The sequence below is a fragment of the Protopterus annectens genome, chromosome 11.part0 (genome assembly GCF_019279795.1).
Source record: "Protopterus annectens isolate FY-2018-M chromosome 11.part0, PAN1.0, whole genome shotgun sequence".
NCBI classification, from domain to species: Eukaryota; Metazoa; Chordata; order Ceratodontiformes; family Protopteridae; genus Protopterus; species Protopterus annectens.
The window spans coordinates 1,422,710,294-1,422,736,563 of NC_056745.1; the positions used below are offsets into that span (position 1 = coordinate 1,422,710,294).

General features: G+C 40.5%; 1 protein-coding gene across 6 annotated transcripts in view; it reads left to right on the plus strand.

The window, feature by feature from the left end:
* Positions 1-26,270, plus strand: part of ST7 (suppression of tumorigenicity 7) — a 1,957,536-nt gene that overhangs the window by 1,626,082 nt on the left and 305,184 nt on the right. For all 6 annotated transcript variants that reach the window (XM_044088709.1, XM_044088710.1, XM_044088711.1 and 3 more), the window contains 2 exons: positions 9,843-9,997; positions 18,974-19,071. In XM_044088709.1, coding sequence (XP_043944644.1) covers positions 9,843-9,997; positions 18,974-19,071 — 253 coding nt within the window. The remainder of the gene's footprint in view (positions 1-9,842; positions 9,998-18,973; positions 19,072-26,270) is intronic.

Here is a 26,270-nt window from a genome sequence, read left to right on the forward strand (position 1 = left end):
CTGCTTAACCCTCCAAGTATCTTATATTCCATCAGAGCAAAATGTAGTGGCATACAAGCTCAACAGGACCAGGACCAAACTCTCGCAAATGGAAATTGAATGGGGGAGCTTCCAGTAATTAATCCAGTTGTGGGGCATACCTGAAATTGATCTGTTTGCCTCCTTTCAAAACAGACAACTGAACAAACAACTTCTGCCCCAAGACTTCTTTCAGATACACCTAGAAAACAAGTGGGTTCTCTTTCCTGTGGTTGGAATGTTCCTTTATACCTTTCCACCCTTTCCACTGATATCCAGGAAAATTTTGAAGATTCAGAAGCACTCCCCAAAGGACATTGTGGTGACACACTTTTGGCCCAGGCAACATTTGTTTTACCTTGTTATGAAACTGTCCAAGGGCAGTAACCACAAGCTTCCTCACAAACTGGACCTATTTACACAAGGCAAGCAGTTTGATCTGGGTGATTCAGTTCTGACTCCTCGTGGGCACCACTTTCATGAAGATGTGCAGCTGATACTAAAGGAGGTAAGAAAACCTGCTATTAGGAGATCTTATATTGGTAAGTGGAAAAGATTTTCTAGTTGGCACATAGCCAAGAATCAGGAGGTTAGAAAAAAAACTAAGAGAAACTGGAATGGAACTATACCAAGGAGCAATGGAAAGACATCTGTATGGCTCCCAATTATGCAGCAAAGTGCAGAAGGTTTAAGATTCTTGCTTAGAAGTGTTTGCACAGCAATTTTTAAATCCCAGGCAGACATCAGGGGATTGTTCTTCAGTTAGCTAGCAAATGCTAGAGGTGTTGTGGGGAAAGAAAGAGGTAGTTGGGAACAAGTTTTCTGGGAATGTAATGAATTGGCAGATTTTAAATATTCCCTATAGAGTGTTTTGCCTTAAATATTGGGAGCAAATCACTGTAATTAAGGAAATGATTCTTTTGAACTGGGGCACAAGTTCCAAAATTGAAGTACTGTTATTGTAAGGAAGATAAAAAATGAAGGCAGGATCCTTATAAAAATGAAATTGCAAGTTAAGTAGAAGTAAATGAAGTCTGTGGGATCAGTACAGGGGTAGTCACATTCTTTGATTTCCTGTCCTTGCCTATTTAAGTGGTACAGTGTGAAATATTTTCTGCTTAAAAACCTCAGCTTTGGCCGGCTAACAACTTGTTATATTCAACTGGACGTATAAGAGTACATGCAGAGTAACGTTCAGTAGGAGAAGTGAAGTTTATGGGAATGAAGGAACTGAAAGTTTTATGTAATGTCAGAATGAATGTTAATTGTGAAAAAAGAAAATGTCTACTGCATGACAAAATTAGTAGGGTTTGCTTTCTTTTATATTAACATATATGTATCTGTGACCCTCTCTGTTATAACATCAGAAAGATTTTTATAAAAACAATCTTGCAGTATTTAGCCATTATTAACATTACTTTAGAGATGCATTGTTGCAGTTACAATTTTAGACTGACTATATAGGATATATTATTATTAGTAGTATCTTGGGGAAACAGATTTTGTTTCAAAAATTAGTTTGTTATAATTGAATCTGTAAGGAGAATTAAGACCAGTGAATAGTAATAGAGCTTTGATTGTGGTAAGAAGCATTCTTTGTAATGCACAAGTGATAGCAATTTTGTTGATGCTATACTAATGGTATTGTACGCCTCTAGTATAATACTGGAGTTGTGGTACTCAAAGTTGTCTTTTAGAATGAAATAAAAATACTGTTACTTGAAGTGTGTTCTGAACAGGGTAGTAGTAACATTGTTGTGGGAATAGAGTTGGGTTGGAGATGGAAGGGGATACTTAAGAGTAGTAGGACCCATTCATTTTGATGTACTGTGGAACAGTACTTCTTATTTTATGTGCCTTCAAAACTCAGAGCTCAGGCAAGAGTCTTTTTCTTTATTTTTTGCCCCTTAATACTACAGGCTTAAAACATGAATATTTGTTGTGTAACAGGCACTTACTGCTCAAGCCACCAAACTGCTTGCATGTAGAACCCATTTAATATACGATACCTTATAAGAGGGTGAAGTTGTGGCCATTTGCTACATTTTAATGCACACTATGAATAGTAGATCATAAGAAAGATCAAAGCTGCAGCTTTGGAAAATTATGTTTTTGGAATTGTGTCTGAACAGCCAGTGTTTCCCTGTATTCCAAAATATTGGTCAAAAACACCATAGAGTGGGGGAACATGTTAATTATTTTTGTGTACACATAATTATTTGTCATTGTCTGTGTCACACTATCAATTTCCTTTTCTGTCTTTACATTGTGCCTTATGGTATGCTGTCCACTTTCTACCTGTTAGGATGTTGTTTGACTCAAAAAGACAATGCAATTTATTGGAAGGAGTGCTTCTAGGAGACTAACCGAATGTGGTGAAAAAAAATGGATCACCTGACAAGACATTGCATGACATGTTTGCATTAATTTATTATCTCTCTGTCTTTGTTGTTCAAGATAGTAAATAGATCTGATGTCAATTTTCATTCATTCCTCAACAGATGGGTTCTGATCAGACTTGACATTACAGTAGCATGTGGCCTCCAACAAACTCTTGAGCTCCTTTCCTACCCATAATGCACCATACCTAAAGTCCCTCAGATCTTGTTTGCCGCTTTTGCGACTAGACGTGGTCGACTGTAGTTCTCAAGCTAATTCATTAAGAAGTGAATTGTCTCCTAAAATGTTTTCTACAATGCTAGTTTCTAGTTGATCACTTTCTGTTAGATAGTTCAATCTATATCTTGTGTTTTGCTATCATTGTTCACCTTTATTCTATTATTCACCTTTATTCTATTTCTTACACTTACTATGTATTCGATATATTCATTGTTGGTAGGCCTTTCCTACCTCGTTTATCCTTTCGCTTCAAGAGTATTATAATCCTCTAATTTTCTTCTTCTCCTCTTTATATATTAAAAAAAAAATCTATTACTTTTTCTTACTGGCTTTTTCTTCTGGTTGTTGTTGCTGGTTATAAGTTTTTCACTGTTTTTTTTCTTCCAGTTACTGTTGTTGGCTATAAATCTTTCATTCACTATGTCTGAGAGAGGATTTACAAAATGTGAGTGATGTGGGCATAAAATGCATTTTCAGATGCCCACACTGTGTGTCTGTTGCTTAGGGTTGGAACATCTTAACCAAGATTGCAACATTTGTCATGGTTTCAATCCACGTGCTGTATCTGAGAGAAAGAATAAATTAATTTTAAAGGGTTTGTTGCCGACTCCTTTCTATGAGGCCATACCTGGAGTTCAATCTCCAATATTTCAAACTATAAGGACCCTTCAAAAAGGTCCAGATCTCTGGATACTTCTGCTTCTACATACTCGGAGCCGAAGAAAGAGGAAAAAATTGGATCCAAAGTCTCTTGGGATTCGACCAAATATCTTTCCAATCCAATGACCTGGGAACTGACAAAACATAATTCAGATCTGAAGTCCCTGGATCCCAAACCATTGCAACATACCATATGTTCACCCGGAGTGGATCCGGTACTGTCCAGGATGCCCTCCCCTTTTTTGGAGCAGCACTCTAACTCTCCTTTGGTGGTGACCTCTTGTTCTTCCAGAAGTCTCACGGAGGCAGATGTGCAAAGATTGATAAGGATATTTTTCACAGAGCAATTTCAGAAGGGAGTTCTCATGGTTCGTACCCCTTCAGGTCACGAACACCATCCATCTACTACTCCACTGATAACTCCTTCTCTGACCTAACCTTTACTGTTAAGAGTCCTTGGATCTGAGTGTTCCTGGCTCTTAGATCCAAAGAGAGCTTTGTCTTTGGATCTGACTGTAACTCTGAGTGCACCAGCCCTGACATCTTCGGATCTGGACGACTCTTGGAGCCGCAACTTCCAGGTCAGATCCAAGGGGATATGATTGAGACTGAGATTTTTGGAGCCATCTCTTCCTTTCAGAGCTTCAGCGTTGGACAGCTCGACTCTGGCTTTCCCCTTGGGCAGACTGCTCTGGGAGCAGAGGGAATTGGTGGGCCAGAAACTTGCTTTTTCAGCTCCATTGACTTCTTTCACTCCTGAGCTGTCTGCTTTCAAGGTTGTGAGGAGGGTTTTCTCTGTTCGGGCAGGTCAGATGGGTCCTTCCCCCTCAGATTCACCCTCGACATTTCAGCTGACTTTGCACCGTGATTCTCAGCATTCTTCTCCACGGGGACAGCCAGCCAAAAACTTCCAGCCCACCCAGCCAAGAATTGACATCTCTTCTGATACTTCTCCGGATCATCCCACAGAAGTAGTCCCTAGGAAGAGGATGTGCAAGAGGAGGTGCTTGAACTCTCCTCTCCAGGAGTCCATCACTGAGGATACTGACTTTGATGAGGGAGAAGGGTCTCCAAAACTGCCACCCGATGATATCTCATTTGGAGACATTCTTGAGATCCTTAAAAGGGTGGTTGGTCTGCCCAAAACCCAATTCCTTGAGGAGTCAGTATTTCTGATGCTTCTGGGACTGGCCCGTCTTCCTCTTGGATTGCTCCACCTGCTGATGAACTTATTGATTTGGTTTCTAAGTGAGTGTGGAAGGAACCTGATACAACTGAGCCAATCCCCAAGAGACCAGACAGAATTCTGGCTCCATCGGTAGGAGGAGAACATTGGATTAAATGGGTAGCAGTTGATTCAACGGTCGTGGAGGCAGCTATAAAAAAGGAACTCACTGAATAGAGTTCCACTGTCCATCCCACTAACAGAGAATCTGGGGCACTGGACAGATTTGGGAAGTGAGTTTATGCTTCAGCAACATTTGCTGTCCGATGTCTAATCTAAACTACTTGGCACACTTCACAAGACTGCAAAGGAACTTGATTAAGGAATATTCAAACTCCCTTTCAGGGGCTACAACTTATGCTTCTGGCTGAGAGCCAGTCGTTACCAGTTGAGAGGACTGCTCTTTGGCCTCACCACAGCCCCCAGGGTGTTCACCAAGTGTATGGAAGTAGTACAGCTCACCTGAGACTGCAAGAATTCTGGGTGTTTCCATACTTAGACGACTTGCTCATTACCACTATGACTAGACATCAACTGGTGCAAGCATGAAACCAAGTGTTGCAGACTTGTTCAAATCTTGGAATAACCATCATTTACAAGTCACAATTACAACCAACTCAGACATTGGAATTCATAGAAGCAGTGTTCAGTACAGTATCTGTGGTAGCATCTCTTCCTCTTTTGAGAGTACAAACAATAAGAAATCAGGTCAAGAAAATAATTTGCAGTACCAGAATTTCAGCCCAGTTGATTCTGCAAGCCCTGGGATTGTTGTCAGTGGCAGTAATATTAGTTCCTTTAGGAAGATATCACATGGGAATTCTGCAGTGGATGCTACAAACACAATAGTCACTTCTCTCTCAACCCATGTTGATAAAGGTAAGAATAACTCAAGTATGTAAATGGTATCTTTCCTGTTGGATGCAGTCTCAACAACTGTTGTAAGGCCATTATTTCACTCTGTCAGCCCAAGGCCATGGTGACCATGGATACTTCCCATATTAGGTGTGTGGGGAGGCAGTATTGTCTGGGGAAGCCGGTCCAAGGCACTTGAAGATCTCCCCCCAAAGAGGCCAACTTTACATATCAATGTTCTGGAAATGAGAGCAGTGCTTTTGGTGTTGCAAGCATTCTAAAACTCTCTCCCTCTCGAATCAGTTGCAGTCCAAACAGACAACATGTCAGTAGTTTGGTACATCAACACACAAGGGGGGACCAGATCTTACCCCCCTGTGTTGAGAAGCCCTAAGTGTGTGGCAGTGGGTGATCTCTTCCAACTGCTTTCTGATTGCAGTGCATATTCCTGGGAAGTCCAACATGATAGCAGACAGACTGAGCAGGTCCATCTTTCTACCTCACGAGTGGTCTCTCAACAACAAGGTGACGGATATGATTTTCCATCAGTGGGGGCAACCTTGCTGCAATCTTTTTGCATCTTTCCTAAACAAGTGCAGCAGCTTCTTTGCCCTAATCCCCAACCAGGGAGTCACTGAAGGATGCTGTACTCCACAATTGGCCCCCCAGTCTTCGGTATGCTTATCCTCCGACTCCTTTAATTCCCAAATTCCTTAAGAATGCAGCCAGGTTGAAGTGTCATCCTCATTGCACCGTACTGGCCTCAACAGATTTGTTTTCCCTTCCTTTGGCCTCATCTTCTGTACCCATCTTGGATTCTGGTTCCATTTCCAGACCTTCTGTCTCTGCTGACAGGCATGGTTCACCCAGGCATCTCAAATCTCAAGCTGACTGCATGGTTGATCTGGTTCCCTTAATAGCCAGGCAACTGATGCTCTCTTCACCTGTCCATTCTATACTTTACTCTTCCCATAACCCTTCTATGAGGATACTCTACAGAAGTAAATGGAGAAGGTATGTTTATTGGGCTGAGTAGAAACAGGTAGAATCCTTCTCAGCCCTGATTCATTCGGTTCTTGAATTTGTTTAATGAGGATGCTAGTTCGACTATTAAAGTTCAGCTTGCAGCAATCTCTAACTTTCATGTGGGGTTTCAGAATTCGTCCCTTGCTTCCTCTAAACTGTGCAAAGCCTTTTTTAAAGGCACTCTTCTACTCAGACCCCTTTATAAAGATCCCATACCACCATGGAATTTGAATTTGGTATGCAAACTTTTAACGCATTCCCCTTTGAATCTCCAATACCATAAACTCACACAGGAACCAAGGGAAATTGGTCTCTGCCACCTTCCTAGACTTATCCAAGGCATTCGATACAGTTTCCCATAACAAACTCCTTACCTGCCTCTCTGAACTCAACCTCAATAACCCCGCCCTGCAATGGTTTAAAAGTTACCTAAACAACCGCTCACAATCTGTCAAATGGGGCAACTCCCTATCCCCCCATTCCCTGTCACATGTGGTATTTCACAAGGCTCAATCCTTGCCCCCTTCTCTTCAACATATTTTCAAATAATCTCCACCTAGCAACCACTAAAGCCAATATTGTCCAGTATGCAGATGACACAACCCTAATCTGCTCAGCACCCAACATCCATCTACTACAAAGTAAAGCCCAAGAATCCTTCATTGAGGTAGAGAGCTGGCTAAACTACCAACTGACACTAAACGCCAAAAAAATGCAGTTAATGCTATTCCACCCAACTAAACACTGTGCCCCCACCTTCACCATCCTGTCAGCCAATAGCACCCTCATCACCCCAGTAACTGAGGCCAAACTGCTAGGTGTCACTATTGATCAACAACGTAAATACAACAAACACATATCCCAAACTCTCTCTAAAGTCTATAAAAAACTAGGGTGGCTCTATTGTTGTGAACAGTTCCTTACCCCTGAGTCCAGAAATACAATAGCCAGAACTCTTCTCTTATCAACATTTACTTTATGCCTCTTCAGTTCTTACCAACATTAATAAAACCGACTTGAACAAACTCTCCACATGCTACAACAAAATAGTTAGGTTCGCTGCCAATACTTGATCACACTACCACCACTGCCAATCCCTACTTAGACTACACTGGTTAGAATTTCCAAACCTGCTGCACTACCACCAACTCATCATAGCTCATCAAATTGTATACCATCCTGGGAGAAACCCTGCCCTAGCTGACATTTTAACTTTCACAACTCCAACAGGGAACTACAATCAAGAAAGAAATCCCTGATTGAAGTCAATCCATGTAAGAACAACTCTGGAGAAGCTCTATTCTCTCATGAGGTTGCAAAAGCATGGAACACCCTCCCACTTGAACTCGGGCTACAAAATCACACAAGCACATTCAAAGGCCTCCTTAGGTCACACTTCATTGCTAACCCTCTCTGTACCTGCAAAGACTCCCCTTGAATCCTCACTGCCCTGTAGGCAGACTACCCGTTGAAGCCTCCAATGCGTACATCATACTGTCACCTTCAAGGTGGTACTTGTGAATATTGTAAATATTGACCTACACCTGAGTATCTTATTTACACAGCTTGCACTGTAATTGTAGACATGTAACCTCCTGACTGTACAAATATCGACCTACTCCCGAGTATCTTATTTACACAGATTGTACTGTTATTGTAGACATGTAACCTCCTGACTGTACAAATATCGACCTACTCCCGAGTATCTTATTTACACAGATTGTACTGTTATTATAGACATGTAACCTCCTGACTGTACAAATATCGACTTACTCCCGAGTATCTTATTTACACAGATTGTACTGTTATTGTAGACATGCAACCTCCTGACTGTACAAATATCGACCTACTCCTAAGTATCTTATTTACACAGATTGTACTGTTATTATAGACATGTAACCTCCTGACTGTACAAATATCGACTTACTCCTGAGTATCTTATTTACACCAATTGTACTGTTATTGTAGACATGCAACCTCCTGACTGTACAAATATCGATCTACTCCTAAGTATCTTATTTACACAGATTGTACTGTTATTGTAGACATGTAACCTCCTGACTGTACAAATATCGACCTACTCCTGAGTATCTTATTTACACAGATTGTACTGTTATTGTAGAAATGTAACCTCCTGACTGTACTATGTGACTGTTTTGCATTTAACTGTTTTTTTTTACCTTATATGCTAGCTTTTTTGTTATTTAACTTATGTATTTACACTGTTACTTCCTTGGAGCTTTTCTCCCCAGGACTCCACTGAAAATGGACACCTGCTGTCCAGTTGGATTTATCCTGGTAAAATAAATGTTAAATAAAATAAATAAATGTGATTTAAAATGCTTGACTTGGAAAACTGTATTTTTAGTTGCAATTACATCTGCTAGAAGAATTTCAGAACTTCAAGCCTTATTTTTTAAGCCCCCATAGTTGATTTTCCACAAGGATAGGGTCACCTTACGTACCAGTGCTCGCTTCCTTCCTAAGGTGGTGTCAGAATCCAACATTAACCTGCCAGTATTCTTCCCAAACTTTGCAAATAAAGGAGAATATTTGCTGCACTTGGACGTTCATAGACAATTACTTTTCTACCTACACAGAACAAAAGAGGTTAGAAAGACTGATCAGCTGTTTGTTTCCTTTGCACATAGTAAGTTGGGTAAATCAGTTCCAAAGGTAATTCTAGCTAGAAGGTTGACAGATTGCATTTCATTTATCTACAACAAATTGAATCTCCCCTTGCCAAAACCATTAAGAGCTCATTCAACTAGATCTATGGCTACTTCCACTGTATTCCAGTCTAGAGTATCCATGGACAATTTATATCCAGCTGTAGCTTGAGCAAATCCTCATACCTTTATCATTCATTGCAAACTAGATCTGGTATTGATGGGATGAGCTCAACTGTAGTCAGGAATATCCATCTTTAGAGTCCACCTAGGAATTCAGGTAGCTGGGGACTCTGTCCCATCCCTTGAGGAATGAATGAAAATTGACATAATCAGATAAAGAAGTTATGTACCTACCATAACATTCCATCTGTGTTCTCTATTTTCATTCTTCCTCAATTCTCCATCCCCCTCTCTAGTTCTCAAAGACTTCTGAAGGAATGAGATTCTTATGGACACCATATGTCATTTGTGTTGAACTCCAGTTATGGCAGTTCTTTTATAATTTCTTTCTTAAGCTGTAATAGGATCTGAGAGACTTTATGGATGGTGCATTATGCGTAGGAAAGGAGCTGGAGAGTTTGTTGGAACCCACAAGCTAGTGTAACAGCCGAGTCAGATCCAAGTGTTGGATCCGAACCCATCCGTTGAGGAAGAATGAAAATGGGCAACACAGATGGAACATCATGGTAAGTACATAGCTTCTTTTTCCATTACCGTAATGGTTTTACTCTACATTTTAGACTGACTGAAAATCATTTGATTTCTAGCTTTGCCACCGCTTATATATTACTGGCTGAAGAGGAGGCAACAACCATTGTAGAAGCAGAAAAGCTATTTAAACAGGCTTTGAAAGCAGGAGAAAGCTGTTACAGACGTAGCCAGCAATTGCAGCATCATGGAACCCAGTATGAAGCACAACACAGTAAGCATGATTTCATAAGTCAGCTAATTTTTGTGGCCATTTGAAATAATTAAATTAATGGAAAGACAAACTGAATGAAATGAGACAACATTGTATTGATTACCTCCCCCGCATTCAAAAACTGCAGACTGGCTTAAAATATAATTTTCTTTACAAATTTACTGCACTAAAGATGTGATACTACTGACAACTCATGTCTCTGTGCCTCTTTAAAACTGTGTAAACCTCTGAAAATGTCATACCTGTTTAACTAATAGTAGCACAATTATATCAGTAATTTAAGTTCATCATAAATTTGGTTTTGTTACCTTAAAAACAAGTAAACATCTTCCTAAACCTAAACAGATGTAGAGTGCACAGGTGAGTAACTGTTGACCTACAACAGAGTTATTTTATTTTAAAAGCACGTAGGTCTTTGAATTCTTTAAAAAAATGAAGATTTTAAGAGGATTGCTTCAGTTTATTGCCTTATTTTGGGAATGAGTGTGACCTGTATTTCAGTATCTGTGCATTTTGAGGTGATATAATAGTTTTCTTTAGACCAATAAAGATCCAGGAACTCTTCATCAGGAGCTAAGAAATTATTGCAGTATGATAAAATGCTTTTCTAGGAGAGGATACCATAGCATATAATTTCTTTCCTATTGGCTAGAAGGAGATATTTTAAAAATAGTAATGTATGAGAAAAAAGGGAAAAATACTCTTGAAGGATTCTTAACACATAATACAGATACTAGTGAGAGAGAAGTGGGTGTTTTATAGTGTATGAGGTGAAAAGGGATTGGGAGGGTGGCCTAATGGTTAAGGTGTTTGCCTTATAAACACAAGGTGCAGGGTTTGAGTCTCACAAGGGATAAATGGCTAGGCTTAAATTGGCTCGCAAGGGCAGTTAGCTTAGTAGTTATCTATGAATCTATGAATCAAAAGGCAAAGTTCTAGGCTTGCCCTAAAAAAGTAAGGTCTGCCCAAATGATACAGTAGAACCATTGAAGTTCATCATACTATTAACTGGTGTAGGTATTACTTCTACGGATATCCTGACCATAGGTGTCCTTACCAGCTGGTCTGGCTTCTAGGAGCTGTACCTTCCCCAAGGCTTTGTTGAACTGCTTTCCACTGTACATAAAGAGGTCAGTGGCTTGAGGAGCATTGGCTGACACCATCTTCAGAGCTTTCTTGCTGCACAGTTTAGTGTGAATGGTCTCAGCATTTCTTATCCATTAAGGGATTTTCTTGTCTGTTGCTATATTTTTTATAGGCAAGTCATGTCTCATATTGAATCAGGTTTGGAATCTTCTGTAGAAGTAAATAATTACATAGCTTGTGGGGAACAATGTTGCACATAAAGACTTCCATGTCTTTTGTCTGTTCTGCCTCTGACCAGATCACATTGTGGTCTTGTGTCTGTATTGTGATGGTTTCACTCAAAGAACAGTCAGAAAGAGAGCTAAGCCTCTCTCAAAGTTTGCAGCTAAAAATAGTATATGCCTAGTTCCAAGCTGCTGTGGTGTCAGCCAAGACCTTTGGGAGAATTCCTATTAAGAAACAGCACTCTGGTAAAATAATAGGGAGAAACCTGAGGAGACCAAGTATATCTCCCTGAATAATGTGGGTCTCCCTAGATCCAGCAACTCTGGACACAAGGAGGTGCTTTTTAGCCCTCCATTTTCAAAGTCAGTATTCGTTGGAGCCTCTGGTATGACCGCTGTGCAGACCACCACACTGATGGGTTTTTGCATATGCCCTCAAACTGAAGGTTGTGCCATGCCTTCCAATGCTGAGGGGAACCACAGCTTAGGAAGCTTATGTTCTTTTTATCAAAGGTGAGGGAGGTGCATCTAAAGTGCGTATTTGCGATAAGGTTCCCAGTACTGGACCAATGTCTTATTTGCCCACTTGCAATACATGGCCTCCAGGGTGGTTCTTTACTTAGCCAAGTTGCACAAAGCCCTGAAGGCCAAGCCAGTGCCAGCCAGCCTGTCATGGCCTAGGTCAGGTGATGCCTAGGTCCCTTCCAATTCACAGGTTTCTACCCAACAACATTTTTCCGCTGGCTCTAGATTTCATTTTTTCTTGAAGTCCAAGCAGCTAACTGTGGAAATACCCATGTTATGTGTGGCCTTTCCAGAAAAGAAGGGTTGACCTACTGTGAAGTAGTCAGATACCCCTGATTTTGAAGCAGATGAACTAGCCTACTTGCAACAGATTCTTTTTGCTGCATCTTATGAGTGTGGCACCTAAGATATCTCTCCCACAGAGGATTTCTCCTTTTGGGAATGCCCTTAATGTGATGTAGGAAGAGTTCCAGTGGGAGTCAAAAGACTTTTCAGAGGCCTACCTCAGATATTAAGCTACTATGGGCCTGTTTGAGGCTGTGACACTTAGTGTTCCACTAGTTATGAATGATCTGGTGGATCTGTTTGCTGATATGTCTGTGGAGCAAAATTTGTCCTCCCCTGCTTCCAGGAAGCCTAACTGCTTTTACAGGGTTAAGGATTCCCATACTTTTCTGTACAAGAAATGCATGCATCAACCTGGGCAAAGCTTTTGACACAATTCCTCACTCAGGCATAGTAGAACAGCTAAATAAACTGGGAATAAAGCCCTATGTCACCCTCTGGATTTCCAGCTGACAGACAGATATGATGCAGGAAATCAAAATAGGGAAAGTTACCTCCACAAAGAGGCCATTCACCAGTGGTGTCCCGCAGGGTTCTGTACTAGGACCTCTCCTGTTTGTCGTCTACTTTTCTGATTTAGAAGCCAGTACCAAAGGGCTCTCTGGCTAACTAAGGTTACAGATGACTACAAACTAGGAGCAGTCACTGAATCTTCAGATGAATTAGCCGTCCTTCAGGAAGGTTTTCCAAAATAAATAATTGATGCCAAAATAAAGGACTGCAGCCATACCTCTCATTGTCTTAGCACAAAAAATCTGGACAAAGACAAAAATATTGGGGGGATCAAAGCCCCCAAAATAGGGAAAAATTTTAAATGTTGCTCTTATAAACTTTGAAAGTTGCTAGAATAAAAGGTTTTGTATTACCATTCATTTTCTGAAGCATATGAAGTCTGAAACTCAAGTGATTGTCATTATTTAGTGAATTCAGTCCACACTGATTTGCCACAAAAATACAGAAAATCACAAGTTTTATGAAGAAAAGACCACAAATTTGAGGCAAAAATCTGGACAGCTGAGAGGTATGACTGCAACCAAATGCCAAACATGCATTATTGTACCTTTTGGGAAGTTGTCTCCCCTAAGGAACTACCACATTGACAATACACCCATAAGAGTTGACCCACTTCTTCAAGATTTGGGAACTTATGTGGACAATTACCTAACTTTTAACCAGCATGTAGCCATTGTTGTAAGAAGGTCCTTCTCTTCTATATTGCAGAACTTGTAAACAAAGGGATTATGTCCGGATCTAGGGATTTCCTTGCCTCCTTTACTCAGTCCTCATTAGGCCAATTATTGAGTGTAATGCCCTCTTTTACATGTATTTGGCAAGGTACATATAACAACTTGATTGCCAACAAAGAGATACCTTATTAAAGTATACAAGGCCTATACAACTTGTCCTATATGGATCACCTCTAAGCCCTGGCACTATACTGTGTATCCTACAGACTGCTAAGAGGTGATCTTTATCTGGAATGCAAGGCATCCTCTGACCCAATACTGTTGAATCTACTGCACATCAGCAAGTCAGATGGCATCAGAAATAATTGGTCTAGGGATCTAAACCTCTTCTGCAGCATCAGCAGCATGGTTTAAAGGGACATGTATATCTCGCAAAGTATATTGCTGCTCTGAAACAGACTCCCCATCCACATAAAACAAAGTTCATATCTGTCCATATTGAAGCACAACTTGGATCTGTGGATGAGAAACAAAAAATTTACCCCAGGACTGCCCCCTTTACTACTAATGAATGGAGTCAGCTTCTAAATGCTTTATCCCATGCATGGGTCTCCTCAAATTATGTATGGTCTGATACCAGTTATTGTCATTGGGGTAATAATTATTAACTATGGTAATGGCCAGTCTGTAACCAAATGGGATAGGTTAATTCAAGCACAGAAAGGGAAATTGACTTGGCTTAAAATAACCTGCAAGAGCAACTAGCCTAGTACTTGCCTATGAATCCTCTGGCTGATTCAGCTTTTATTTCTCTGGATTCTACCAAGGGATTTGTCTTGGCTCCATCCAGATACCTAGTTCCCAGTGATGGGGAGAGTCGAATACTCAACAGATTTGGGTTAAAGTTTACAATCTGCAATCCTGTCCTTCAGACCCTTGAACTGCCAGACACACATACATAGTTATTAGGGATCTCAGCTGGTGAAGATGAGGGCTGAGGCTAAGAGGATGTCAGATAAGGATCTGAAATGGAAGATGCTTGAGTTATGTGACATCTCTACACAAGAGGCCAAGGACTCCAAGAAATGAGAGTATGATTTATTTTCTTTATTTTATTTCACATTTGTTTAGCAGGATAGTCCAACTGGGCATGAATCATGTTTTCAGCAGAGGCCTGGGGAGAAAAGCTCCACAAAGATTAGTGCAGAAAGACAATACCTTACACAGTATACAATACACAAGCTGTTAAAATACAGTACAGAAGACAGGTGCTGTTGCAATGTACTGATGTACTACTGTAATGTAAGCATATAATATACATGTATAAGTATATAATAATTATATGATGTAAAATAACATTGTGAGAAAATATACATTACAGTTGGGTGGCATCACAGTCAGTTATTTGGATACATTCCTACAATGATTGAAATAGTACACTAAGAGATATTTGAGAATATTATCTAGAGGGATCCTGATTATAAGCTTGCACAGAAGATTAGCCTGGGGGACCTATCCAGGGTCAGAACAACTGCATAGCCAAGACTTGTTTAAATTGGTCTGGAGGAGTGTTTTGAAGTTATTTTTGTTTCCGTTGGACCTAATATCTAGGGGGATGGAGTTCATACTTTTGCAATAGTAGAAGAGTATAGGGAGTCACCAGAGCTATTTCTGCTTTTAGATATGTCAACCAATACTTTGTCGGAGGATCTTAGTAGGTGGTTCTTGGAATAGCTTTTTAGTAGGCTATATAATGATGGAATTTTATTTGGATCATGATCCTGTGGATACATCATGTAGGGCAACAGCTAATGGGTCTGTAATTCAGAGACGTGCCTGGTTGAGGGCTCAGCATCTGCCATATCTGGATTGTTTTTCCTTTGGTGTGGTCACCTCAGATAATGGGATAGACTCTGTCTTCAAAAATGTTAATTGATGTATTGATCAATACCAAGGATGAAGGAGGTACAAGACATAGAAGTATAACTGCCTAAGTATGCATGTGTGTCTGGCGGTTCACTTGTTTTCAGCTGCCATGTGTTATTCCCCCCACTACTGAACTGACTTAAGTATTTGAGTTATATAACTAGCTGTGATTTTCTTTTCCCAACGTCCTTGACCATTTCTTCTTGAACTGCACAGCTGATAATCCTGGCATCTTGACTATGGAATATAACAGTTCATAGTAGCCACAGCTGTAGACCACTTTGATTCTGTTTGTCTGTTCCCTTCCTGTGTAGATTTGAGTGAACCCCAGTATACGTTCCACAATCTACACAAGGTAACACAAAGGATGGAATGCCAGTGGAAGTGTTCCTGTCTTCTGAAGGACAAGGGTGTGTGGGATAGTTATTTTAAGTACCATTTGGAGACATCTGTGCTGCAGACAATCAGTTGGCCAGACTTTTCTGATTGTTGGACAAACTGTGCAGTCTAGAAAGCATGTCATGTGTCTCATTGTAAAGTGGCTGCCAATTGTTTTTTTTTTTTTTTCTTTTTTATTAACAAGGTGGACTGGATCACACACAACACTTTCCATGGAGCTTTCATAGGGTATGTTAATGGTATGCTTGTCTACAGCTAGCACAAGTTGGAATTTGTTGATTTGGAAGAATGCAGATGACTGATTTCAAGACTGAATCCCACTACTTCTAGTTTAACCTTTGAATCAACTAAGCTTGTTTTGTTTGTTTAGATAGCCTCGGTCCATTTATTTTCTGGAGTGTTCAGTCCTTTTTGTGGATTGGTATATGGTAGAAACACACCCAGCTTCAAGATTTCCACTGTTGACACAGACATCTTACTAAGCTATCAGTTATTGAGAAAACGGTGAGCAGACAATTTGAATTCTTTTCCAAATTTCTTGAGCTCTGGTCTCAACACCATTCTAGGTTCAGAGCTGGCTGTAGCACTAACGCTGCATATAGCCAAGTGGTTAATGCCCTGTTTTATAACAAGAGATCAACGGTTTACTTTGTCTTGGTCCTGTCTGATAAGCATGCTCTATTAGATGTGGTTAGATATTCCCTTGATAACTGCTTGATTGTAACTTGCAACATGTTTTCCTTTTAAATGTGTATTTATGTGATCCAATGTTTCAATTGATATCTTGTTTGCTTCATACCTTTGTATTGTTCTCCTGTTTTGCTGTTATAGTAAAACTCATAATTGATTGTTTTCCCTGCCATTATGGCCTGGGTGGAATTTAGCCATTTTTTCCATTTTTTGTACGTGGGATCAGGATGCCACATCAACAGTGGCCACCATCTACAGCCAGTGTTTACTCTGCTGGGTGGCTTACCCAGCAGCGGCAAATGGTAAGTAAGTAAATAAATAAATCAAATTAAATAGATTGACCACTGGATGCTATTAGAATGTTATACTGTCACTATTATGCAAGTGTTACTGATATTTAGCTTTCTTTTATTTAGTCTGAAACTACTGAGGACTGTATAGAAGCTGTCATTTTATGGATGAGATAAATGAGGCTCAGATTCAACTCTTGCATTTTATTCCAGATGCAGGGCTTATATTTATCACTGAGCATTACATCAAGTACAGGGGTTAGTAACTTTTGGAGTTCATGCTAAAGTTACTTTATCTAAAGAGTAGTCTTCCATGGATGTCTTGATGTTCCAGAACCACATGCCTTTAATTGTCAGTGTTATTTTCATCATCTGAGGAGTATTGTCCGAATTAAGCACATATTCCATCAGCAGACCTGTTGGTGTCTTTGCAGGCAGGCCTTGATAATTTTTCATTTGAATTACTGTAAAACTGTGTACCTGAGACTTCCTAACACAGCTTTTCAGGTTTCAGTGGGTGTAAAACTCAACACCAAGTTACTTATTGGAGCTCGTCGACACTCCTAAGTTAGTCATATCCTTTTAGTCTTTGTACTGGCTCTCTTCAGACAAAGGATCAGGTTTAAGTTCTACTATTGTTTTTTGCCATGTAATAGGATCTTTCCTGTCTTAACGAGCTGTTCAGTTGTATCCTGTCAGTCATTCTTTTTTTTTTTGTACTTGCCTGTCTTGTAAGGACTAGCAATCCCCAACTTGAAGCTTAAGTAGTCTGGTCTCTTTTCATACATTTTAAGGCATGTAACATTTGCTGTATTAGCATTTTCAGGAATTTACCTCTGAGTAGGCCTTTGGGCCATCATTGGCACTCAGATTTAGGATTCTCATTTGACTTTAGCTCTGCTTTTTTCTTTTCTTTTTTGAATTTATATTTCTTTTAACTGTTTTATTGTATTATATATTTTAAGTGTTTTATTTTCAAGTGGGTCTAGATAAATGGGCACATTCAAAATTGTAATTGATTGAAGTATTGGTCAATCCCAAGGATTGAAGGGTGTACAAGACTTAGAAGTATAACTACCCCTAGCCACCAACATGCAGCAGTGTAACTCACCACAGGCGAGGGACAAAAGGCAAAACATTTTTGTATGAGACTGCAGAAACACAAAAAATGTTAAGCTATAAAGCTAGAAATCTTTTTCTGGCAAGGAAATTGGAGAGAGTAGATAAATACAAGGACAAAAACCTTGTGGATAAAAAACATCATGCAGACATCTTTGGAAAGGGGTTAGGGTAAAAGAGTAAGGCAGGGTGACGTGGGCAGTATGGTTCAATACGGAGCTTAAGGATGCCATTCATAGGAATATAGACAAAAGTATAAGAAAACTATGGCTCCTCTTCATGGCATAGAGAAGGATGTAACTTGAAGGAGATCATGGAATAGAAGTCTGCATTATTTATTGGTGGTGTTTATGTGTTTTGCTTGTCAGCTGATTTTTAATGATTTTTTTCTTTTGCTTTATCCTTGCTAGTGATGGACCCATTTTATAAGTGGGAACTGTCATTGCAGAATCTTAATGGTTTTGTCTTTAAAAATAATTTTCATGGTGAAGTGTTATCTGGACCTTTATCACTTCTGTTATTGAGCTGTGACAATTCAGTCATAAAAACTACCAAGATAAGTGTTCTCATAAATCTACTTAAAGTCTGTGTAGGTCAAGGAAACTATCTGTTTTTATCTTGAATTGGTGCATATGTCTTCATTCTAGGTACCCCCCCCCCCCAATCCCATCTGTCTGCTAGTGTCCCTGTGAAGGATTAGTGTTGTGACAAGTAGTGCCACAAGGAAATACACCAGGTATCACAAATGGCACACACAGCAGGCATAGGGATTACAAAGGTCAGATACAGACAGGAAACTTTTGAGATGTACTATTATCATGTTCTTTATGTGGCACTCTTGGAGCTTGCTTAATTGGAATAGAAAGCACTTTGCAACTGACATTTGTCTGAGGTTGTCATTTAATGACGCTAGAGCATGAGAGATGAATCTCGTAGGTGAAGCTTGCTGAAACTAGTTCCCTTGCAGGTCTTCTCCTTTGTCAAACTGTACTAACACATGGTTTATTTGCAGAAATCATGTTAATGATGCTGAGCAGAACCCCATATCACTGTGCAGTACTTTAGTTTCAGTGCTTTTCATAATAGCTTCAATTCAGGCTCTTATCCATCTAGTGCCAGGGAATTTCCTTTTGATATATCTGTATTTTAACCTTGTCTTTTTTTTTTCTTTCTTTTAAAATCAAGGACGAGACACTAATGTATTGGTTTACATTAAAAGGAGGTTGGCGATGTGTGCAAGAAAGCTGGGACGAACAAGAGAAGCAGTAAAAATGATGAGAGATGTAAGTGCATATGTCTAGTTACATCTGAGACATTTTAGATTTGTAAATTTACATGTATGCTTTTGTAGCCCAGACAGCTAATGCTGAAGTAATCAATAAGCAAGTGTTTTAAATCACATTTGTTCTTGTCTTTGTGGTGGATTTATTGTCTAAAGGCTGTGTTCAGTGGAAAGTTCTCCAGTTTCATTTGACTTCCTAATGAGTAGTGCTGAGCCAGGGATAAGCCTTGGCATGTTTCCCAATGTACATAGCCAGTGTGCAGTGAGTGCTACAGTATTCAGAAGTGTCAGGGCAGCCCAGTGCATTTTAGTATAAAGTTTCCCATGAAGGTGAGTAAAGTCAACCCAGTGGATCTAGTGTACAAGGACATTACTAAAGCCTCTGGGAAAGGTACCTTGCAAGAGACTGGTAAGAAAACTATAAGGCTTGGTAGTGGTATTTAGGATAGTGAGAGAGGTTCAGAGCTAAGTATTGGATTTTAACAGAGAATAATAAGGGCTATGGCATGTGGGACAGAAACATTGTTACTTGTGTACCTCACAGGTCCGTAATGGATTTATATTTAACATGCATTTGTTAGGTGTCACAATGGGCTTCCAGAGTATGACACTTGGTTGTGTGAGTCCTGGAACTTCGAAAATAAGCTCTGATTCAGGAAAAATAAGGTAAAATTCTGAAACTTACTGTAACAATTTTAAAGGCACTCTAAGCAAGGGAGCTTTCACCCTCTGCACTCACTTGAGAATGGGACTGGGCTCCCACACCCCTGCTTATATAACCCAGATATTACTGTAGGGAGATACTGTAAAAGGCTGTAGTGTCAGACTTTGCATATATTCCTCCCATACATTTTTAGTTTTTGTTCCTCTCTTCTGATGATCACATTTATGGTCCTTGAAATGTAAACAAGTGATCTGTCACATGGAGCTGACAAAGTGAACTGTATGGCACAGAAAATGAAGATAAAGGCTGTGCTAACAGATTGAGGTAAGCTAAGAAATGACATTTGTGTTTCATTAAAAAAGAAGTGTAGGATAGTATTTCCAATTTGGGAGTAGCAGCCCATGGTCACCATGCTGTTTATTGGGGTGGAAGTAGAGGTGATGGAAGTAAATAATAAGGTGGGGGATGTATTGAGAGACACCTGTAGCATCATAGGTAGGTAATAGACTATTGGCTCTAGGGCCTATATAAGCCTAGACAAAATGATACCCTGGCTTTTGCCACCCAAGAAAATTATTTTCCTGTGTCCATGTCAAGCAGAGCCACAGAAGTGATCCCAGGGGTGAATTTCCTATCTCCCATACGATCATCAAGATTTTTCTTGAAGTGTGCTAATGAGGAGCTTTGTTTGATATAGATAGGTAGTTTGTTCCAGAGTATGGGAAGTCTCTGGGACAGGAATCTATCCCTCCAGCATGTTCTGTTTATTGTGGTGACAAGGTTTAGGACCCTAGAGCGTGTAGCTCGGAGAGATTGAGATTTCTTTAAGTGGAGCATGTCCAACAGCTCTGGGTTTGACATAGCTTTGTATGTTAGGCAGAGATCGCTTCTGAGTAGGCGATATGCGACGGAGTAAAGCTGGAGTTTTTTGAGATGGTCTGCGTAGGGCATCTTTTTGAGGCTGGTAATCCTCTTTGTAAGGTATTTCTGCGGTCTTTCTAGTTGTTGTAGTTGTCTTCTGAGGTACATACCAAAAGGGGCATTGTACTCTATAATGGGTCTAATGAGTGACTAGTAGAGGGGAACAGTGACCTCTTTTTTTCCTGGATGCGAAACATTTTGTGATGAGGTGTGCCACATAGAAGGATTTCCTGACTACTGTGGCGATGTGATTATCAAAGGAGAGACTACTGTGTCCACCTGTGTCCCAAGGTCCTCTTATCACACTTTTGGTGTTAAGTAGACTTCCACCTATGTGGTAGTTCATGGGTACAGAGTTTTTATCAAAAGGGATGACAATGCACTTTTTGGCATTGAGCTTGAGGCCATGGCTTTGATACCAGGCATCTGTCTCAGTGAGGCCCTTTTGTAGGATGTCCACATCGTTAGGCGTTTCGATTATGGCTCCTAGTTTGCAGTCATCTGCGAACTTCATTAGCCAAAGACCTTCTGTGTTAGCCTGTACTTCTGAGAAGTAGATACCAAACAGGAGAGGACACAGGACTGAACCGTGTGGTACTCCACTTGTCACTGGTCTGAAGTCTGATTTGGAATCTGCTAATTTCACAGTGTGGGTTCTGTCAGTGAGCCATTTGGCAACCCATCTTGTGACATAGGGATTTATACCTAGTTTAGTGAGTTTATCTATAATTCCAGAGTGGGGGATGGTGTCAAAGCCTTGGCGAGAGATTGATAGGTTGTGTGAACCACCTTACCCTCATCTATGGCTATGGTGACCGCTTCAAAGAAGTCTATCAGGTTTAGGACACATGATCTGCCTTTTACAAACCTGAACTGGGTGGAGTCCAGAGTTTGGAGATTACCAATGTCATTGTTTATAATTTCCATGATGATATGTTCCATAGCCTTGCAGACCAGGCTCGTCAGGCTAATGGAGCGGTAGTTCCCGGGGTCCGTGGTGGCTCCCCTTTGTGGAGTGGGATAACCGTCACTGTGTGCCATTCAGTGGGCACAAAGCCTGAGGTGAGGCTATGACTGAACATGATACTTAGAACGCAGCCTGGGATGTTGTCAGTTCCCTTGGATGCTGTGTTCTTGACTTTGGAGAGTGTGGATTTTACCTGTGCAGCCGTGATTACAGGAACTTTGCATTCTTCCGGTATAGAGATGGGCCCTTTACGGGGTGAAAGGGGGGTAAAGTTAGCACTGAATCTATCTGCCAGGATGTTGGCAATATCTGTTGGTTCTGTATATTTAGTGCCATTGTGCTGTAACTCAGAGCAGATCTGAGTGGTGCCACTGAGATTCTTGACATATCTATAGAATGCTTTGCGGTTGTCTTTAGAATCAGTGGCGATTTTGTTTTCGTAACTAGCTTTGGAGGATTTTATGAGGGATCTCATCTTTTTACTGAGGCTGACCAGGGACTTCATCCAATCTTGGGATTTTACTCTTTTTTTGCAACAGTTTCTTTCTTCTGTTGTAGAGTTTGTTTATGGCAGGGGACCACCAGATTGACTTCCTTTTTTTTGGAGGATTTCATCTTGGTTCTGTTAGGAATTGCACGATCCGTATACTCGTGTAAGTGCTTATTAAAGTGCATCTGTGTAGGATTCAGCAGTCGTACCTCTATTGTCCATCTCCGTGGGTGTCGTGAAGCTTACCACTTCTGTCTTAAGAAGCATGAAATTGGCTTTGGATAAATTTTTTATGGTGGTTTCCCTAATGGGGGGTGGGGTGAGATGTGGATGTCTAGGATGATTAGCCTGTGGTTAGATCTCACCAACGATGAATTGACCTCTGGTGTGGAACACTGGTTGCCCATGTTGGTAATGACTAGATCTAGGATATTGCTGCCCCTGGTGGAGGTGTGGATAAGTTGATCCAAAGCATTGCAATTTATGAATTCCAGAAAAGTTGAGCAAAAGAGTTGGTACATGAGTAGTTTTCTCAGTTCATGGTGGGGTAGTTGAAATCGCCCATTATTAGGTTGTTTGGTTGTACCCTAATATTTTCCAAAGTATCAAGAAATGAGGAGTGGGAATCCAGGGGCATGGTGGGGGATCCGTAGCAAGTTAAAGTTTGGATTGCGGTGTTGCCCAGAGTTAGTTGCACTTGGATAACCTCGGATGTGTTAGGCTGAGCAACTAGCCTGGAGGTGTGGTTATCCTTAATGAATTTGGGCATGCCTCCACCTTTAGTTTTTTGGTCCAGGTTAGGTGGTCGGAAGGTGTGGTATGAATTATAGCCTGGTAATGTAGGGGGTGCTCTCTGGAGCCTTGAACCAGGTCTCTGTCACTGCACAGATGTCTGTGTCCTCCATTTTAAGGAGTGCCTCGAGTGAGTGCATTTTGAGGTTTAGACTTCTAGCATTGAGTAGCATTACCTTCAGATTTTGCTTGCTTGTACTTGTTACGGTGGTGAGTTTGTCATTTGAACCTTGCCTAAAAAAGGCACCATAGGGGTGTCAAGAGCGTTAGCCAGTATCCCTAATCCCAAGGGCGACAGGTGCAGACCTTCTCTGGCAAAGCACTGTGTTCTGTCAATCATGTCATCCCAGGCAGACAGATACTGGATCCCCTTAGAATGACACCAGTAGCTTAGCCAATTGTTGAAGTCAATCATTTTGTCCTTGTACTGTGGTATCATTCTGGGTAATGGCAGGATGCTACTCAGGGCTAGGGTCATACCTGATTAGGCTGCAAGATCAGACAGCTCCTTCTTGTCTCTTTTCATGTAGTCCAGGGAGGTACATCTCAGGTCATTCATACCAACATGTGCAGTGACAAAGTCATATTTGTACTTGTTGTGGAGAGACCTGAGTATGTGCGTTATGTGGTGGATCCTGGCACCCGACAGGCAGCTGACAGTAACTTTCTCTTTATTTAGCTTGGTGAGTGGAACATCAGTATACCTGACTATAGAGTCACCTATGACTAGAGTGGTGGGTACATTGTTATGCTTTATGGGCTGTGGTTGAGTGGCACATCGAGTTTGTGGGCTATGTGCCATTTGGGTTGTGTTGGGGGGGTGGAGGTTGCTTGCATTTCTGCTTTGGAGGTCCCTGTTGCTAGGGCAGATTTTTATTGAGAGCCTCCATGAATGTAGGTGCGTGTTTTGTGTTTCTACGTGTGTGTTTTGGTGGTGTAGGTTTTGAGGAACTATGTGATGAGTGTGGTGTGGTGCAAGTGTTTACCCTCTCCTCTTGACTGTCTAGTCCAGTCTTGGGTGAAGAGAGCTTTGCTTCCAGTTTGGCTATTTAAGTGCATCTCTCACAGGTTGTAGTGTTGGGTGGTAGGAGGAGAGGGTTGTCTGTGTACATGAGGCAATTGCTGCATTGTCCCAAAATGCCCAGATTCATCAGGTAGACAGGAGAAAACACTGGCAGCTGACCCTTAGACATGCCTGGATAGGTGCTTATTTATTTATTTATTATTTATTTTACATTTGTTAACCGGGCTAGTCCAACTGGATATATTTCCATTTTCAGTGTAGGCCTGGGGAGAAAAGCTCCACAATGACATTTAAAAGTTTATAATGTACAATTATAAGAGAAAAATGTAAGACAAAATAAGATGAGAGAGCAGTAATTACAAAGTTATACTATTTAAGCAAATACCATATTCAAAAGAAATTATTTACAGAAAAATTTGTTAAAAATAATTGGAGAGCCTTGGCTAGAGAGAAAGTATGCAAATTATGAAACACACACAAAAAAAAGAAACTTTGAAAGGAACAAGATACTCTTTCAAATTAAGATAGGAGAGGTTATTTACAATATGTTCACAGTTTATTTCATCTCCTATTTGCAACAATAATTTCAGATAGTTACTGCTACCCAGGGATATGTAGTGATAAAAGGTAAGGGGAGGCAGGATAGAGAAAAAAGGCAAAAGAGAATACAGACAATTAGTCAGGATAACAGCAAGGGCATAACCAGTGAGTTTTATGATGTTGCTTCAGCCTTTGCTTAAAGAGTGGGAAGGAGGGAAGTACTGTTAGATCTGATGGCAACATGTTCCAATATTTTCCAGCAGTATTAGAAAACAAGGAGTCACCTGCCAAGTTATTAGACTTGCTAATGCTAGCTAGTAGTTTAGTGGAAGAGCATAAAGAATTGAGGTTTGCATAGGTGGTAATAAGGTTAGAGAGTATCGGTGTGTTGTTAGGTTGGTAGAATATCCTATGAACAATGGTAAGTCGGGAAGGTATCAAAATGTTTTTTAGTTCAAGCCAATCAAGCTGCTTTAGGTTCAGACAGTGGTGAGTTCTGAATGGGTTCCCAGTGGCAAACCTGGCAATATTATTATAGGAGTTAGTTTAGTGAGATTATTTTTCTTTAGGTTGGTATAAATGGGGGAAGCATAAAGAATAGTGGAGATTAGATGAGAGTGGGCAATTGTAGTGGCTGTTGGTATTAAGAAGGGTTTTATTCTATATAGGGAGCCCAATTTTCTGTTTAGGGCTTTTATTGTGTTATTTATATGATTGTCAAATGTAAGGTTATTGTCAATTAAGACTCCTAATAGTTTGGTGGTAGAGTCTGGGGTTATAATGGTGCCATTATTTGATTTGATTGAGACATTGATGGGGGGCTTACTGTTACGTGTGAAGAGTAAGAGCTTGTTTTTTTTGGCATTCAAAAGGAGGCAATGGTTTAGAAACCATGCCTCGACTAAGTTGAATACTGTTTGGGTTAGGGATTGTAGTTCAGATGTGGAGTTGGCAGAACATATGAGCATGGAATCATCTGCAAATTGTATGCAGGTAGCTTGAGGGATTGCTAAGTAAAGGCCGTTGATGAATACTGAGAATAGAAGTGGACCGAGAATGGAGCCCTGAGGCACTCCAAGGGAGACAGGCAGGTGGGAAGATAGTTTGTTCTCCCAAAGGACTGCTTGTTGCCTATTGTTAAGGTAGGACTTAAACCAGAGAATAACCTTGGTGTCAAGAGCAAGGGATTCAAGAGTTTTTAGGAGTAGGAGGTGGTTGACCATGTCAAAGGCTTTTGACAGATCAATAGAGTGCTGATGAGAGGATGTTATTGTTACGGTTCTTATTGATAAGTATCAATGAAAGATAGGAGGGCTGTGGTGGTAATATGAAATGGCCTGAAACCATGTTGACAGTTAGCTAGTATATTATGTTGGGTTAAGTGGTTAATTAGTTGATGGTAAATGCATTTTTCCATAACTTTAGCTAAGGGTGATGAGAGCTATATGCCTGTAGTTGGAATACTCATTGGAGTTTCCGCCTTTATGTAGAGGGATAATGTGGGAGATTTTCCAGATATCTGGGATTGTTCCTTCATTTATGGTTCTGTTTATAAGGATGGATACAGGATAAGCAACTGCTGTAGCTGCTTTTTGCAGGTATTCAGATGGTATTTGGTCTCCAGAGGGGGTACATGGCTTAGGTTTATGTATAAGTTTTTGGATGTATGAGGTAGCGATGGGTTGTATTTGGAATTCTGGGAAAGTATTAGGTAAAGAGGTTAGGGGATTAGATTTGTTTGTGGACAGTTGACAGGCTAGAGATTTTATGGTGTCTGTAAAGAAGGTATTCAAGGCATTTGC